This window comes from Mustela nigripes, chromosome 6 (genome assembly GCF_022355385.1).
Source record: "Mustela nigripes isolate SB6536 chromosome 6, MUSNIG.SB6536, whole genome shotgun sequence".
Classification (NCBI taxonomy): domain Eukaryota; kingdom Metazoa; phylum Chordata; class Mammalia; order Carnivora; family Mustelidae; genus Mustela; species Mustela nigripes.
Window position 1 is genome coordinate 45,930,871 of NC_081562.1, and position 13,901 is coordinate 45,944,771.

A 13,901-nucleotide genomic window follows, 5' to 3' on the forward strand; every position below is an offset into this window, starting at 1 on the left:
CTTTCTCATGCTGTCCGCAGAAAAAGAATCACTTTCTAGTGGAAGGCCTTATGCACGCCTCTTCATGTTTCTTTTCTCCAGAAAACAACTAAACAGAGGAAAGAACCAGTTCACACAAACATCCCAACTCCCTCCTGCCAAGGTACATCAGAGAAGCCGAAACTGGCATGGCGTGGGCTTGGGGTGGGCTCACTGCGGTGACTCGAATTAAAACTTTAACGGGTCTCCTTGTGACCACCTCGCGACCCCTTTTTCAGAGTGGCTCTGACCCTAGTCTCCCTCTGCCCGAAGGAACCGAGCCGCAGACATTCCATGGGTTTGGGGGAAGTAGTCGCCTTGGTTCCCGAGAATTGGGTTCCTCCTGGGTCACCTCATCCACCCAACACCTGTTATCATCCTTCGGGTCTCAGTTTTCCAGAGACAAAATTACGAAACGAACCCCTGCCTGGTCTTCGCGGTTGGGGCTTTGGGGGTCTTTGGAGGCTGCGGTGGGGGTGAAAAGGGGGAGGATCCCCGAGGGATGACAGAGCTTTGGGTCTCCCCTGGGTTGTCGGCGCTGTTGTTTACTCGCCCGCCGCCTTCAGCCCACTTCCCTTTTCCTCCCCGGGAGGAGGAGATGGTTAAAGATTACACCGTGGCCGCGGGCACTTCAAAGGGCGGCTCGGGCAGCCAAAGGTAAAGATAACTTTCTGGCAGCTCTAATCAGGGTTTGTGGTTGCCACATTTTAATCACTTCATTAAAAGAAAAAAAAAAAAAAAAAAGGAAGAAAGAAGAAAAGAAAAAGGTTACATCACACGTCCCTGCAAGGGATGCAAAGTAAGTTCCTTCGGGGCTGAGCAAGTTGGAGTTCTCCTTTGGGGAAACGTTTGACAGCCCGTATCTTCGTGGAACGCGTCTGGACGCGGAGGGGAGGTTGCAGCAGGGATCAATTGGGCCGCCCGCCCTTACGTTCCAGGCTCAGGGGCGCACATGCCTGCGCTGCAAGCTGATGCCTACACCGGGAGCCCTGCGACCTGCCTAGAGCTGCATCGGGAAGCTGCGACGCACGAGCGCTTTCTGGGGCTTGCACTTGAAGCCGTTTCTCTGCGAGCACCGAAAGTGCGCCCGTGCTCCCCCCGAGACACGTGCATTTCCCCGGGGGCCTAAACACGTCTGTCCAAGATGCCCTCCGCAAACTCGCCCGGTCCCTTCCAGTCCCCCCAGGCTGCTCTCCCCCGATCTGTCCCCTTCCCGGAGCGGAGCGGGGCGCACTTACAGGTAGGAGGTGAAGACGCTGAGGTTGGATGGCAGCTCCGAGAGCCCCAGGTCTGAGCAGTCCACCCTGAGCAGCATCCTGCCGTCGGGCTCGCACTGACAGTGCGCGGGGCACCCCCGCAGCAGCGCGCCGGGCCTGGGCGAACCGCCCACGGCCGCCAGCTGCAACAGGACCGGCAAGGACAGGAGCACGCCGACCCGGGAGGTGTCCATGGTGCCCGGGGAGGGGGCCGGGAGCGAGCCGCGGTCGGAGGGCAGCGTCCGGGTTGCCGCGGGCCTCTGCCGCTTAGCGCGCGCCTGCAGCGCCGGGCACTGGGCTCCTGCCCCACGGCGGGGGCGCCGAGGGGAAGCGCCGCGGGTCCCGGCCGTGCCCGCTGCCGCCACGCGGGCCTCCGGAGCGGCCCTGGCTGCAGCCGCCGCAGGGGCAGAGAGCGTTGCTGCTGCAGGCCGCCTGCTCGGTGTGGAGCAGCATCTCCGCTCGCACGCTTGTTTTTTAAAGCGCTCCAGCCCGAATTGCGCGCCCAGTGACGTCAGCGCAGCCCGGCTTCCCAGGCAACCCCCCCCCCCCCCCCCCCCCCACCGCGCCCAGCCGCGCTTTCCCTCCTCCCGCCCCCTCCCTCCTTTCCCGAGCGCCGGCTGGGAGGCGGCTGGCGGCGAGAGGTGCAGGCAAGTTCTCGGCGCTCGGGCTTGGTGGCCGCGGGGCGGATTCCGGCGCTCAGCACCGTGTGAGGGCTGCGGCACCCCCCCCCTTCCCCTCTGCGTTGTGGCGACCCAGATCCGAGAGCCGAAGGGGACCCGTCTGAGGGACACACACAGCTGCGCAGGGACCGAAGGATGCAGCACGCTTCCTCCAAGCCCACTTCAAATAACGGATGGAATACATGGAGTGATTTGGAGGAGGAAAAAAAAAAAAAAAAGACTAAAATTCAGTCCAGAAAAATAGTTAAAGTTATTAGGTAAGGAAACAGGTATAAACAGGTATTCCCAGGCGAACGATGGGTGGCCTTTTTGATCCTTACCTCACAGCACACTGTCTAGCTCGCTTTTGCCCTAAAATCAAAGTGCCTGGTTAATGGCTAAGTAAATACGGCTCGTGAGCAAGTACTGCAATTCTGCCTTCCTAACTCTTGGCGCGAGAAGACGAAATGGCTATTTTTTTTTTTTTTAAGTGTTTCAGGATCTCCTGGAAAGTCACCTTAAGTAGAACAATGCCAGACAGACAGACAGACAGATGGCCATTTGCTTTTGTTCAGGGAGGGGCCTTTTCTTGCCAAGTGCCCCCAGGGTTCTGTAACTGCAGTGTCCCCCCTCTCCAACCCCGCTCCCCTCCCCCAGTGCCCAGGCGGCAGGCGCCGGGTTCTGGGAAAACTGTTGCGGAGTACCAGGGCAGAATGTGTCTTCTCACGCGCTTCAGCAAGTGCCCTACGGTGAAACTGGGGAAGAAAGAAGGACTTGGGGCTTTCTTGGAGAGAAGGCCTCAGTGGGAACAAATCAAAGTCTCCAGGCCCTGAGAGAGTATCTTAAGGAGATGACAGCCCAAGCCTGTCACATCAACTCACAAAAATGCACAATTTTCTCTCTGGGGGCACAATGCCTCCTTGTTTTATGAAGGTGGAGAACACTTTTGGCTCTCGAGGCCTCTCTTAGTCTTCTTCCACTCGGCCGTTCCCACCGAATTCCCTGTACAAACTTCAGAATTTTACAGTTGGGAAGTTCTTTTTCCTTTTTGTTAGGTATACTTGCCCCCTTCATGGAAGGAGTGATCCCCGCACCTGGCTGATCACCTGTGGAGCTTTTATGGTTAATACAGGTACCTGGACCTGAATCAGTATTCTGATCATGTCCTTTTCTTGGGTGAATCCCATCATTTGCAAGTTTGTGATTCTCTGGATCAGATGGAGGAGTGCAGTGGCTGAGAATTAGAAACTCCATCCTCCTCATTGACCAAATAAAGGAGCTGTGGCCCAGAGATACCGGAAAATTTGACAGTGGCTGCTGAAAACTGTGAGTTAAGCCTGGTTTCTGGACAGGAGGGCAGTGCCCGGTTCTGGACTGTTCTTCACTTATCCCTACGCACATCACATCCCCTACAGTCACTTTGTTCATTTCTACATGACTGTTTCTCCCAGCCATTGCTTCCACATGTAGAGAATGCCTACAAATTGCCTATTTCCCTTCCCACCTTTTTTCTTTCCCCAGATAACTTTGTAAGTGCAACTCAAGATTTATTCTTTTTACGAAACCTCCCGTGACCGCAGTCTGCCTTCATCATCAAGCGACTAATATTTGTAGAACGAGGATCACAAAGCAGCAGTGACCCGAGGGGCAAGTTAGCTCTCTGCGTGGAGCTTGCAGTCTAAAGGAGACTCCCCCAGAAGATGAATCTCACCGAACGGTATGTTGTAAATACCACAAAATTTAGTTGTGAAGTTTTACTTGAAAGCGTATTTGTTTTGTTTTGCCAACCTTATTGGGACAACTTTGGAGGCAGGGAGTAGGCCATTTGTCTTATCTTTACCTGTAGGACTGAAGCTCCTGGTATTGACCCCAAACCTAACAAATATTTACTGACTGATCGATTTATCAACACAGGCATCCAAATATGGTTGTGTCCAGCGTCTGCCTAGAAACTTTTGGCAATACTTTCTTGACTTCAGGGTTGTTGAAAAGAGCATAACACTCTAGCTGTGGAATGAATCAGGCAGAACCAGATTTGAATGTAGGTTCTGCTGGTCTCAGGTTATTTGATCAGAGGCACAGAATGAGCCCACCTGTCTCAGTTACCCTCACTGTAAAAAGGGTGGGGGGTAATCATTCACCTAAGTTGTTCTAAATGTGAAAATGTCTCCAGCTTGGCCTAGAGCAGAGTAGATTTTCATCCTATGTTAGTGCCTTTCCTCTTCAGGAATTAAAGCTTGTTAATAAATTCATGGAGAGTAGAGGGATTTCTGATTCAATAAAATGGGGGAAGACAGCTGTACTCAATGAAGCCAGGTATAGTGAGCATCTGTTATCTATCTATCTATCTATCTATCTATCATCTATCTATCTACCTGTCTATCTTCCTGCCAACGTTTCTCCTCTCTCCTCTTGGTAGGAACACTCCACACTTCTTGGGAACCTTTAAGTGATTCTGATGGGGCTCTCTACTGCATGGCTCTACCTCTCTGCCCCTGGGCAGGTATATGACCCAAGCAAAACAATCTGAATCTGGGAGATCATCAAAGACTCTACAGTGAGAAGATCTCCTCTGGCTTCTTGAATTGTAAGGACAAGGAAAATTAGAGTCAGGCGCACTGTTATTCTGCCGTAGAGAAAACTCCTTGGACTTTATCAGCATTAGTAAAGGAAGAAGCAAAATCCTAGGGTCATCTTTTAAAACACCTGGATCTAAGAGTTTTTCTACTCATCACCTCTAAATTGGTGAACTAATGAATTTTGTTTTGTTTGAGGTGGTGAGTGGGGATTTGTTTGTGATCACTTACAAGCAAGAATGCTCAGTTAAAAACCTGAAGGCACAAGAAGTGTGGATATTTAAGCGTGACCTGATGAATCCCCAAGATCTTGTAGACCTTACAAGATAGAAAAATCATATAAATTGAAAATAGGAATGAGTTGGCTAATTATAATTTTATTGCCTGAATGCATGTATGTTTGTTACTTTAGCAGAGCTAGTAAAAATGAGAATACAGCACATCAGATTCCTTGCACACTAAAAAAAAAAAAAAATTTCCAGTAAGGACACTGACACTGACAGTAGTCTGTTTTGTGGCAAGTATCATTTAATTTGTAAGATCAGGTTCTCAAATTGCATTATAATGACCATCAGCATTGACTCAGCCTTTATACATTCATATCCTCACCGGGTCCTTTTAACAACTTTATGAGATAGATATTATTCTTACATGTTTTAAGGATAGGAAATGCAAGCGGTTTTCCTAATGGAGACCAACAAGTCGGTGATAGAGCTAAAATTCTGACTTGAGTCATTTGACTTTAAGTTCTTTTCCAAATCCCTTGAGAATTCTAAACACTACCACTCCCCACCCTCAAACACACACACACACACACACACACACACACACACACACACAGACTCTTAAGCTGGATAAGATCTTGGGGTTACTGTCATTTCATTGAGAAAGAAATTCACATATTTTTTAAAATTTTTATTTTTTAAAGATTTTATTTTTAAGTAATTTCTATATTGTGTGGACCTTGAACTTACAACCCCAAGATCAAGAGTTGGCATGTTCTGCTGACTTAGCCAGCCAGGGACCCCATCACATATTTTTTTTTAAGGAAAAGTATAGTCTTTTGGATTGCAGTGGAGCCAGCTGGAACAGAGAATGGTGGCTTGTTACGTGAAGAGTAGCGGCAAGTATATATTCAAGCTTTTTCCTCTTAAATATATACATTTCTGTTTTCTCTTGATAACTCACAGGAACACATACTAGTGAGATGTCAAAGCAAACAACAGTACCTTTACTTGTAATAGAGAGTCTAAAACAGATTCATTCAGTATTTTGTGGGGGTGAAATGTTCTTATTTATGACTTTGGAAGGTATGTCAGTGTTAACGAGCTGGTATGTAATGGAAGCTCTCATGCCAGAATTTAAATCACTTATTGCTTCTCAGAGTCTTTGATTCCAAGTTCCTAAAATCGATTCTGGTAAAGCGCAATCTGGTATGTGTCTGCTTTCTGAGTTTGCTAAATGGATGATTTCCTAATTCTTTAATCTTTGATAAAAGTCCACAACTAAAAACATTCATGTACACCACAAGAATTACTAATAAGCTTAGCTGAAGCATGCCAGGATAATTTTAGTTAACAGGTAAGTCAATATTTCTTTTACAAGTATAGTGAAATAGTGTTTACACAACTGGTGGGCTATTATGGACTTATTTAACTTGTTTGAAAGAGTATAGAGCCCATTATTTGCCCTGCTCATTTTACATTCATGATATAATCAGGCTTATGCTGAATTTCTTAACTTCCTTTCAGCAACAAAATCTAATTAATTGAGAAGGGAGGAGGATTTACGAATAAAGATCTATTTTCTTTCCGAATTATTTATTTTGCAAGAAAGCATTAGTTCAGCTAGTTCAGTACTTTGAAATAGCCTGTTACATAAAGTCAATTGGATCTGTCTTTGATATTATCCAACGTAAAGGAGACCTTTAAATATATCCACATGTTCACAACATGCTAAAAGAAAGGACAGTGCTATATGATATTATCAGTTCTTTAGTTCATTTTGATCCTCTTGTCTTATTTCATGTATGATAATGAACATGGTTCTACTGGTATGTGGCAGGCTTCCTGAGAACATATGTCCAACCACACTCACATGTGAACCAGGGGGAGATTTTCTTTTCAAACTAAGAGTAAAACAAATGAGAAAAATATAATAAAATCCTGCAAATTAAATAATCTTACTGCTTATTCACGCATTTATTTAATTCTGCCAAATACTACCTTAGTATCCAGACAAACTCTTCCATATGCCCAATATGATGGATCCTTTACTGGTCTTTTTAGAAGTATACATTTCAGATTTTTAACCATCTACCGTGTCCACATGCTTGTATTTAAAAGGCAGGGCTCAGACAGAATATAGACCTTACTACAAAATGATGAGGTGCTAACAGGCTCCTAGTCCCAAAACTGCTTCCTCCAAGACCTGTTGCTAGAGTATACACAGATCTACAGCCCCTGATCTGCAATTCTGACATCCTAAGAGCTCTGCAAATGGAAAGGTTCTCTGAAACAAATTTGGTGGCACGATCTGAACGGAATAGATGCAAGTCTGTCTTTCTTACATTTCCTGTTACTCTTCCCTCACTTTGCCACAGAAATATTGGAGTCCTTGATTGCAGGGCACGAGCCCAGTTTCCACTGGGAGTTTTATGTAGTATATGGGGTTTAGTTTTTAAATCTTCCAAAATCCTGCATTTGGCAACATCTGTGACCCTGACGTTTTTGGCAAAGGGATTATGGACCTATATATATATATATATATATATATATATATATATATATATATATATATGGAGTATTTATTTTATAAACAATTTTCAGAGGAAAAAGAAAGACAGAAAAGAATGACAGGAAAAAAAAAAAAAAAGACAGTGTGACAACCTGTACCATTAAGAGCGAGACTCAGAGGAGAAAAGAAGTGGCTCAGGTGAGTGAATGGCCCTCACTGAACAAGTTGCCCCTTGCAGAGTACAGGGCAGAACCTCGTGTCTCTGCTCTGGGCACATATTTGGGAAATGCCTAGGAGAAAATATTCTATACACTAGGAGTTAGCTCTCTCAAACACTGGAGAATAAGTATATTTCAGAATGGAATGGGTAAGTATATTTCAGAAAAACAAAAACTGAGATGTTAGGCAGAAATAGTAAAAAGAGGGTGCCTGGGTGTCTCAGTCATTGAGCGTCTGCCTTCGGCTCAGGTCATGATCCCAGGGTCCTGGGTTCGAGGCCCACGTTGGGCTCCCTGCTTGATGGGAAGCCAGCTTCTCCCTTTCCCACTCCCCCTGCTTGTGTTCCCTCTCTCTCTGTCAAATAAATAAATAAAATCTTAAACAAAAAAAAAAAGAAAGAGTAAAAAAGAGAAGAAATTGTAGAACTTACCTAGAAGAACAAATTTATGGATTTGCAGGATTTATAAAGTAAAATAAATACAGAGCATGCTGTTTCCCCAAAATGCTTTATTTTGATAAGTCTGGTGTATTTTAATTGAGTATGCATAGTAGCATTTCACTGCAATTACAATCTCATAAAGCAGGGCAAAATATATTGCACAAACATTGTGGTTCAACTAAATGAGTCATAATAAAACATTGTCCAGATTGCTGCAATTAAAATTTACAGAAACCTTTTGTTGAGTGTTGTTAGGTTTGTGGATTTAATTTTTCTTTAACTAGGACTAACATTTTGATTTTAAGTTTCATAGATTTTTCTTCTTTTGCATAGATTTTAGGCTGGTACTTGGCAGAAAGAAATCTCACTGCACTTTCAAGAAATATGTATTTTCTAGAGGATGATCCCCTTCATTTCCTTACTAACCTTCACTCTCTTTTGTTTACAGTCCCTGTTTTTCCCACTCCTGTTTTCTCCCTAACTTCCGGCCAGGATTGCTGGGAGTGGGTTCTTGGTTGGGTCACCTACGAGAAGGGCAGTGTGGGTTTTGGATTCTCAGAGACCAGTGTTCAAATCTCTGCTTTGTCATTTACAACCTGTGGGACTTGGAGAAGTTTATCTTGAGGCCCAGTTTCTTCTGCAAGGTGAGGACAAAAAAAAAAAAATCTACGAAGTTTGTGGAATTGTTAGTAGAATGGGGGCTAATTCAGTACAGGGCTTTGTATGCAGTAAGCATTTAATGTATGGGAACAATAAAGGACCTTCCATGATTGGAAAGTGAGAGTTTCTGAATTCTTAAGAATTTCCTCCTTAAGAAAGTCTATTCAACTCTATAGAGATGGTAGGATAGAAAGTGGCAAATAGGTCTTTCACCTTTTTTTTTTTCTTTTGCTAATGACATGAGTATTTTGAACATTTACTGTGGTTTCACATGAGAGTAGAACATATCATGGAATTTTAAGTTCACCTTGGTTGGGAATATTTGCTAGTGAAACAGTCTGAGTTACATTTAGCGTACCTCAGTTTTCAGTTTTAGTAAAGCTTCCGTTCCTAGTTTTAATTAGATTGCATTTAATCAAAAGCAACGCTTGCATATGGGATAGATGCCCAGCATTGGGAATGGGGGATAAATACATATGGTGCCCGCTTTCAAGTAATTTACCATTAAGTTGAGAAGACAGACATGGAAAACAGGATGCACAATGTGAAATCCAGGGATGAAAAAAATGCAGTTGGGGTAAAAAGGAGGGGCAACTAAGTCTGCCTTGGAGGAAACCTTCATAGACAAAGGCACCAGGACTTCGTTAAGTGAAGAGCAGAAGGATATCCTAGGGAATTGAATGGGGACAACATGTAATCTTTAGATGATGATTAGAGTGGCTCTAGTTTAGGATGAACACATGTGAGGCTTGGGAGACTAGCATAAGGCAAGGCTGGAGAGATCCACCAAGGCAGGGGGATTATGAGAGAGGGGGTGCTAAATGCCATCTTAGTAAGCTCAGGCTTGATCCTGGCACCACTGGGGGCCCAAGCACCTTGCTGCGTGGAAATGACACTGTCATATTTCATCTTCGCGAAGAGAGAATGATAGTATCTACACAGGGCACTGTTGGAGAAGTCAGAGACGTGTGGGATATATCTGGGGCAGAGTTGGCAGAACTTGGTGATTGTGGTAACTCCAGGGAACACAACAGTGGTAACATCTCTGTGGTTACTAGCCTGGGATATTGGGTAGATGGTGATTATTTACTGCAAAATATCATTACTGTTCTCGAGTCTTTATTAGTGCCAGGTGCTGTGCTAAGTGACTTAAACACATTTTTTTTCTCATTTGTTTCTCTCAACCTGTAGGGTAAATATTACTACCCACTTAAACAAATAAGGAAAATGAGGCTCAGAGAAGTGAAATAACTTTCCAAAGTTACTGGGCCGGTAAGTGGCAGAGTTGACATTGAATTTGTGGCCTGTTGGACTCTGAAGGCATGCTTCCGAGCCCTGGAAAGGGAGCGGGCTTTGAAAAGAATATCTTAAATTTAACTTTGAGTATAAAGTTAAAGTTAAGTTAAAATAATTAAATTAAATAATAATTAATTAAAATTAAATATTTGGGTATAAAGTTAAACTCAAATTTTGAGTTTGCAGTTGAGAAAAGTTGCCCAAATCATGAAAGGTACTGACTGTAACATGTTCCTTTGCAGGTTCAAATCTTCCTTGATGTGGACTCTGATTTCAGCCAGACATAAATTCTTGATCATAGGCTTGATGCAGTAGCCTCTCTGTATTGCTTTCTCCCCATGGTAGAGCAGATACAGGGCTCTAAGTACCAAAAACTCAGGAGCCCCATCGGTGTCCTGACCAATTATGGTGGCAAATATTTTTGGTAATTTTTTTTCTGAAGTTCTTTATTTTACTTGAGCTTTTCCGGTCACACTGTGACTGAAATTTGATGCATTTTGAAGGTACAGTTATACCCTCCTCCCGACTTTTTTTTTTTTTTTAATGGTACTGAGCTTCATAAATTACCCTAGTAATCTGTCTTAATATTTATTCTTATAAAATGTCTTACTTCTTAATCCTTTTTATATTATTGGGCCATAAGATAGTTTTCAAAGGCATTCTATAAATGCTTATTTGATGAGTGGGTTACAAGAGGAATCAAAGATGTGTGGTAAAGAAGTTATTCCTAGAAGGCTTACTCAGGCAGCCGGGTGAGGGGCTCACTAGAGGAAGAAGGTGGTGGATAGACCACTGGCTCAGTATATACTCACTGAGCACTCACATGGGCCAGTATACCAACTAGAATGCAACAAATAGAGACGTTTCCAAGCTGTCTGTTTGGAAGAAAAGTGGCACTATTTGAAAATGGGCAGATCTGGAGAAGTAGAGGCCAGATTTGGATGTGTTGAGCTTGAGTGGGTCAAGACTCAGTTGGGTATTCAGGCTGGTGCTTTAGAGAGAGGGCAGGAGTAGATGTCTTATGTTTGGGAATTCAGTTCATGAGGTGGTCATGGTTGATACTGATATTGAAAGATGAAAGATGATGGATATAAGGGTGGAGACTGATGAAATGATGAAGGAAGAGACCGTAGGTAAATATCTAACATTCTTTGAGCACTAACTACTCGTCAGGAACTCTTCTAAGCATTTTAGAGATATTATCTCATTTAATTCTCACAACAACCCAATGAGAGAGGTACTGTTAACATCCCTGCTTTATAGAAACCCCCATTTCATAGATGAAGAAATCGAGGCCCAAGATCACACAGCTGGAAAGTGTTAGATCTGGGATTGGACTGGAAGCAGGCTGTTGTTAAGCCCTACTTTCTGCTGCTTCCCAGATGGAAGGGAAAGAAAAAACAAATCTGAGGATTAGCAACCCTTAGAGGAGAAGTCATGAAGAGGAGTTGGCAGAAACCAAAAAGGAGCGGTTAAAAGAGGGCATGGGAAGGCAGTCCAGAGAGCTTGTGGCCAGGATGGTGGGGAGGCCCCGTGTCACATACTATGGGCATTTTGTGTCTGTTGAAAGGTACAGCATAGTTGACATGAAGTGGGTGTCAGTGGACTGCTCGGGGTTCATCTCCGTGGTTTGAAACAAGGTTTTCTTCAGTTACTTAACCAGGAAGGATTTTCAGAAGAAACATGTCTATTGAGCAGCTAGTTCCTGGTTGGTTGATAATAGTCTGTAGCTACATTTAAATACTCCTAGTTTTTCAACACGAAGACTAGTTACTAATCAATGGAAGTTTGATATAAGTATACCCTCTAATAATTTTGAATACCTGAAGGAATAATTTATTTGAGGGAGAGAAAAGTCTGAGTCATGTGTTTTGTTGAAAAGAAATGCATTTAATAATTTAGGGCATGAACAGTAAAGAAAACTAAAGCAGGGCTAGGGTCTAACAAAATTATGTCAAATTAAGCACATGCCTGAAGGAAAGTTACACATGAACTTCCAATTATTATTTCAGTGTTTTAATGAATAAATTTGTAATTCCAAAACCACCTCCCTCAAGACTATCCTCTTAATGCAATTCAGTAAGAATTTATTAACCACTGTTATGGACTCAAGTATGCTAGGCATGGAGTGCTATAAACGGGGTGATTATTTATTTGTTGAATAAATATTTATTGAGAACTTACTCTGGGCTTGGCCCTGTGTTTGGCACTGAACATACAATGCAGAGTAGACCAGAAATCTGGCGTCTTGAAGCTAGTGGTCTAGAGGAAGTCACAGACAATGATTAAAAACAGACACACACAGATATTTATTTACAAATTGACCTGAGTGCCGTGAACGGTCTTTTTGGGAAGCAAGATTTCCCAGTGAAAGAATAAAATAAAATCACATGCAAAAATGAGCTACACTCCTCAGAATGGTTTTCATGTCATTAATTTGTTTAGCCGTCCTTCTTCTCATGGATAGATGAAGTGGACACCAAACATGAATACAATTATGCTTCTCGATTCGTGGGGATAGAGTTTTACTTTTCATCTGCTTTTTTTATTTAGGCATTTTTTTTCTTTCTCTCTCTCTTTTTTTAAAAAGATTTAATTTATTTATTTGACAGAGAGAGAGATCACAAGTAGGTAGAGAAGAGGCAGAGAAAGGGGGAAGCAGGCTCCCCACTGAGCAGAGAGCCAGATGCAGGACTTGATCCCTGGACCCCAGGATCATGACCTGAGCTGAAGGCAGAGGCTTGAACCCACTGAGCCACCCAGGCACCCCTCTCTTTCTCTTTATTTTTCCATTGCTCATGATGCTGTATGATTGTGGTGGTGGTTTATTGGTTGCTAGTTCATTCTAGTGGCAAATGGACAAAGAAAAGGGAGCAAGGAATCATATTGATACGTGGGGTTTATACACCTTAATTCTGAGGCTGCTTGAGAGTTGTAAAAGGTATGCTGTCTTCAGTATGGAAATAGGTAGCTATATTGAGTAACTGAACTTCCTTAGATACATATTAAGTTGAAATCTTTCAAGAACAAGAACAGTGTTTGCTACAGTGTTAAAAAATCTCGAGTGACCGAACACTCTAGTGCCTTTTCACCTTGGACAGTTAATTGTGAATTGACACAAATGTTGACCTCCAATGTTGTTTTGTACTGTGGATTTGTCTATATATAAAATATCAGAAAAGGTTATATTTTTCTGTGAAATTCAAAACATTTGACAGCATGCTTTTATTATGTTTCCAAATGCTTTTCAACCTTCACACTGAGAGCCTGTGCTCACAGCCCAAAACAGAATATGTGTCAAAAAGCTGGCAAGTCTTCTTTCAGAGGAATAGGTGTATTAGTTACAAAGGAAAAAAAAAATGTGAATATCACAGACCTTGGAAATGGAGAGAAATCCAAAAGAAGAGACCACTTGGAAAGAAAGAAAAAAAAAAAAGTTTACTTTATTATGAAGTGTAAATGGGAAATAGATTAATATAATTTCTAAAATTAATTTGTCTTTCCTCCAATTTCCTATTGAAATAGGTAAAAATTTTCACTAAAATTCGTTTAAAATGTAGAATTTTTGTTTATTTTACATAATGTGAATAAGATAACATAAATAATTTAAAAGGTGTATGGCAGAAGAGTGTTAAAAAGAGCATGTCCTTAACTGGTCAATTTAGAATGGTGCAAAAAAAATTAATTATAATAATATTTAATTAATATTTCTTACTAGTAGAACATAGAATCTTATGCCAATTTATTGGCCAGAGCTCTAGCATAGCTTTTTTATAAGGATCAGAATTTTTGAAGTACTACAGGATAATAAAAACAGAAACCAAACATGAAAATCCCCCAAAATGTCATTAATAAAGAACTTGTGAGGGAATTTCACATATCCTGTGATTTCTTTCCTTCTTGGCTATTCTGCCAAGGTTCTAGGAAGAAGAACAAGATTGTTTTCATTCTGTTGAAAACTCCACTGAAAGAAGGGAAGCTGCTCCCTGATTTCTAACTTAGGTTCCTCTACATATAATCATTCCAAAAAGGGGCTGCTTGG

At 42.6% G+C, this 13,901-nt stretch overlaps 1 protein-coding gene and 1 long non-coding RNA gene across 4 annotated transcripts in view; one reads left to right on the forward strand and one right to left on the reverse strand.

The window, feature by feature from the left end:
• LGR5 (leucine rich repeat containing G protein-coupled receptor 5) overlaps positions 1-1,801 on the reverse strand; it is a 123,342-nt gene extending 121,541 nt beyond the window's left edge. The window contains exon 1 of the mRNA XM_059402461.1: positions 1,257-1,801. Within this exon, the coding sequence (XP_059258444.1) occupies positions 1,257-1,468 (212 nt within the window). The 5' untranslated portion in view covers positions 1,469-1,801. The remainder of the gene's footprint in view (positions 1-1,256) is intronic.
• On the forward strand, positions 700-10,266 carry LOC132019417 (uncharacterized). Of its 3 annotated transcripts, none has more exons than XR_009404759.1 (5): positions 700-817; positions 3,455-3,650; positions 8,352-8,547; positions 9,755-9,835; positions 10,102-10,266. It is a non-coding gene; the product is annotated as an uncharacterized LOC132019417 (long non-coding RNA). The 3 variants fall into 3 exon arrangements; XR_009404758.1 differs by lacking the exon at positions 700-817 and adding an exon at positions 1,864-2,211; XR_009404760.1 differs by lacking the exon at positions 700-817 and adding an exon at positions 3,177-3,259.
• Positions 10,267-13,901: the final 3,635 nt, after the last annotated feature.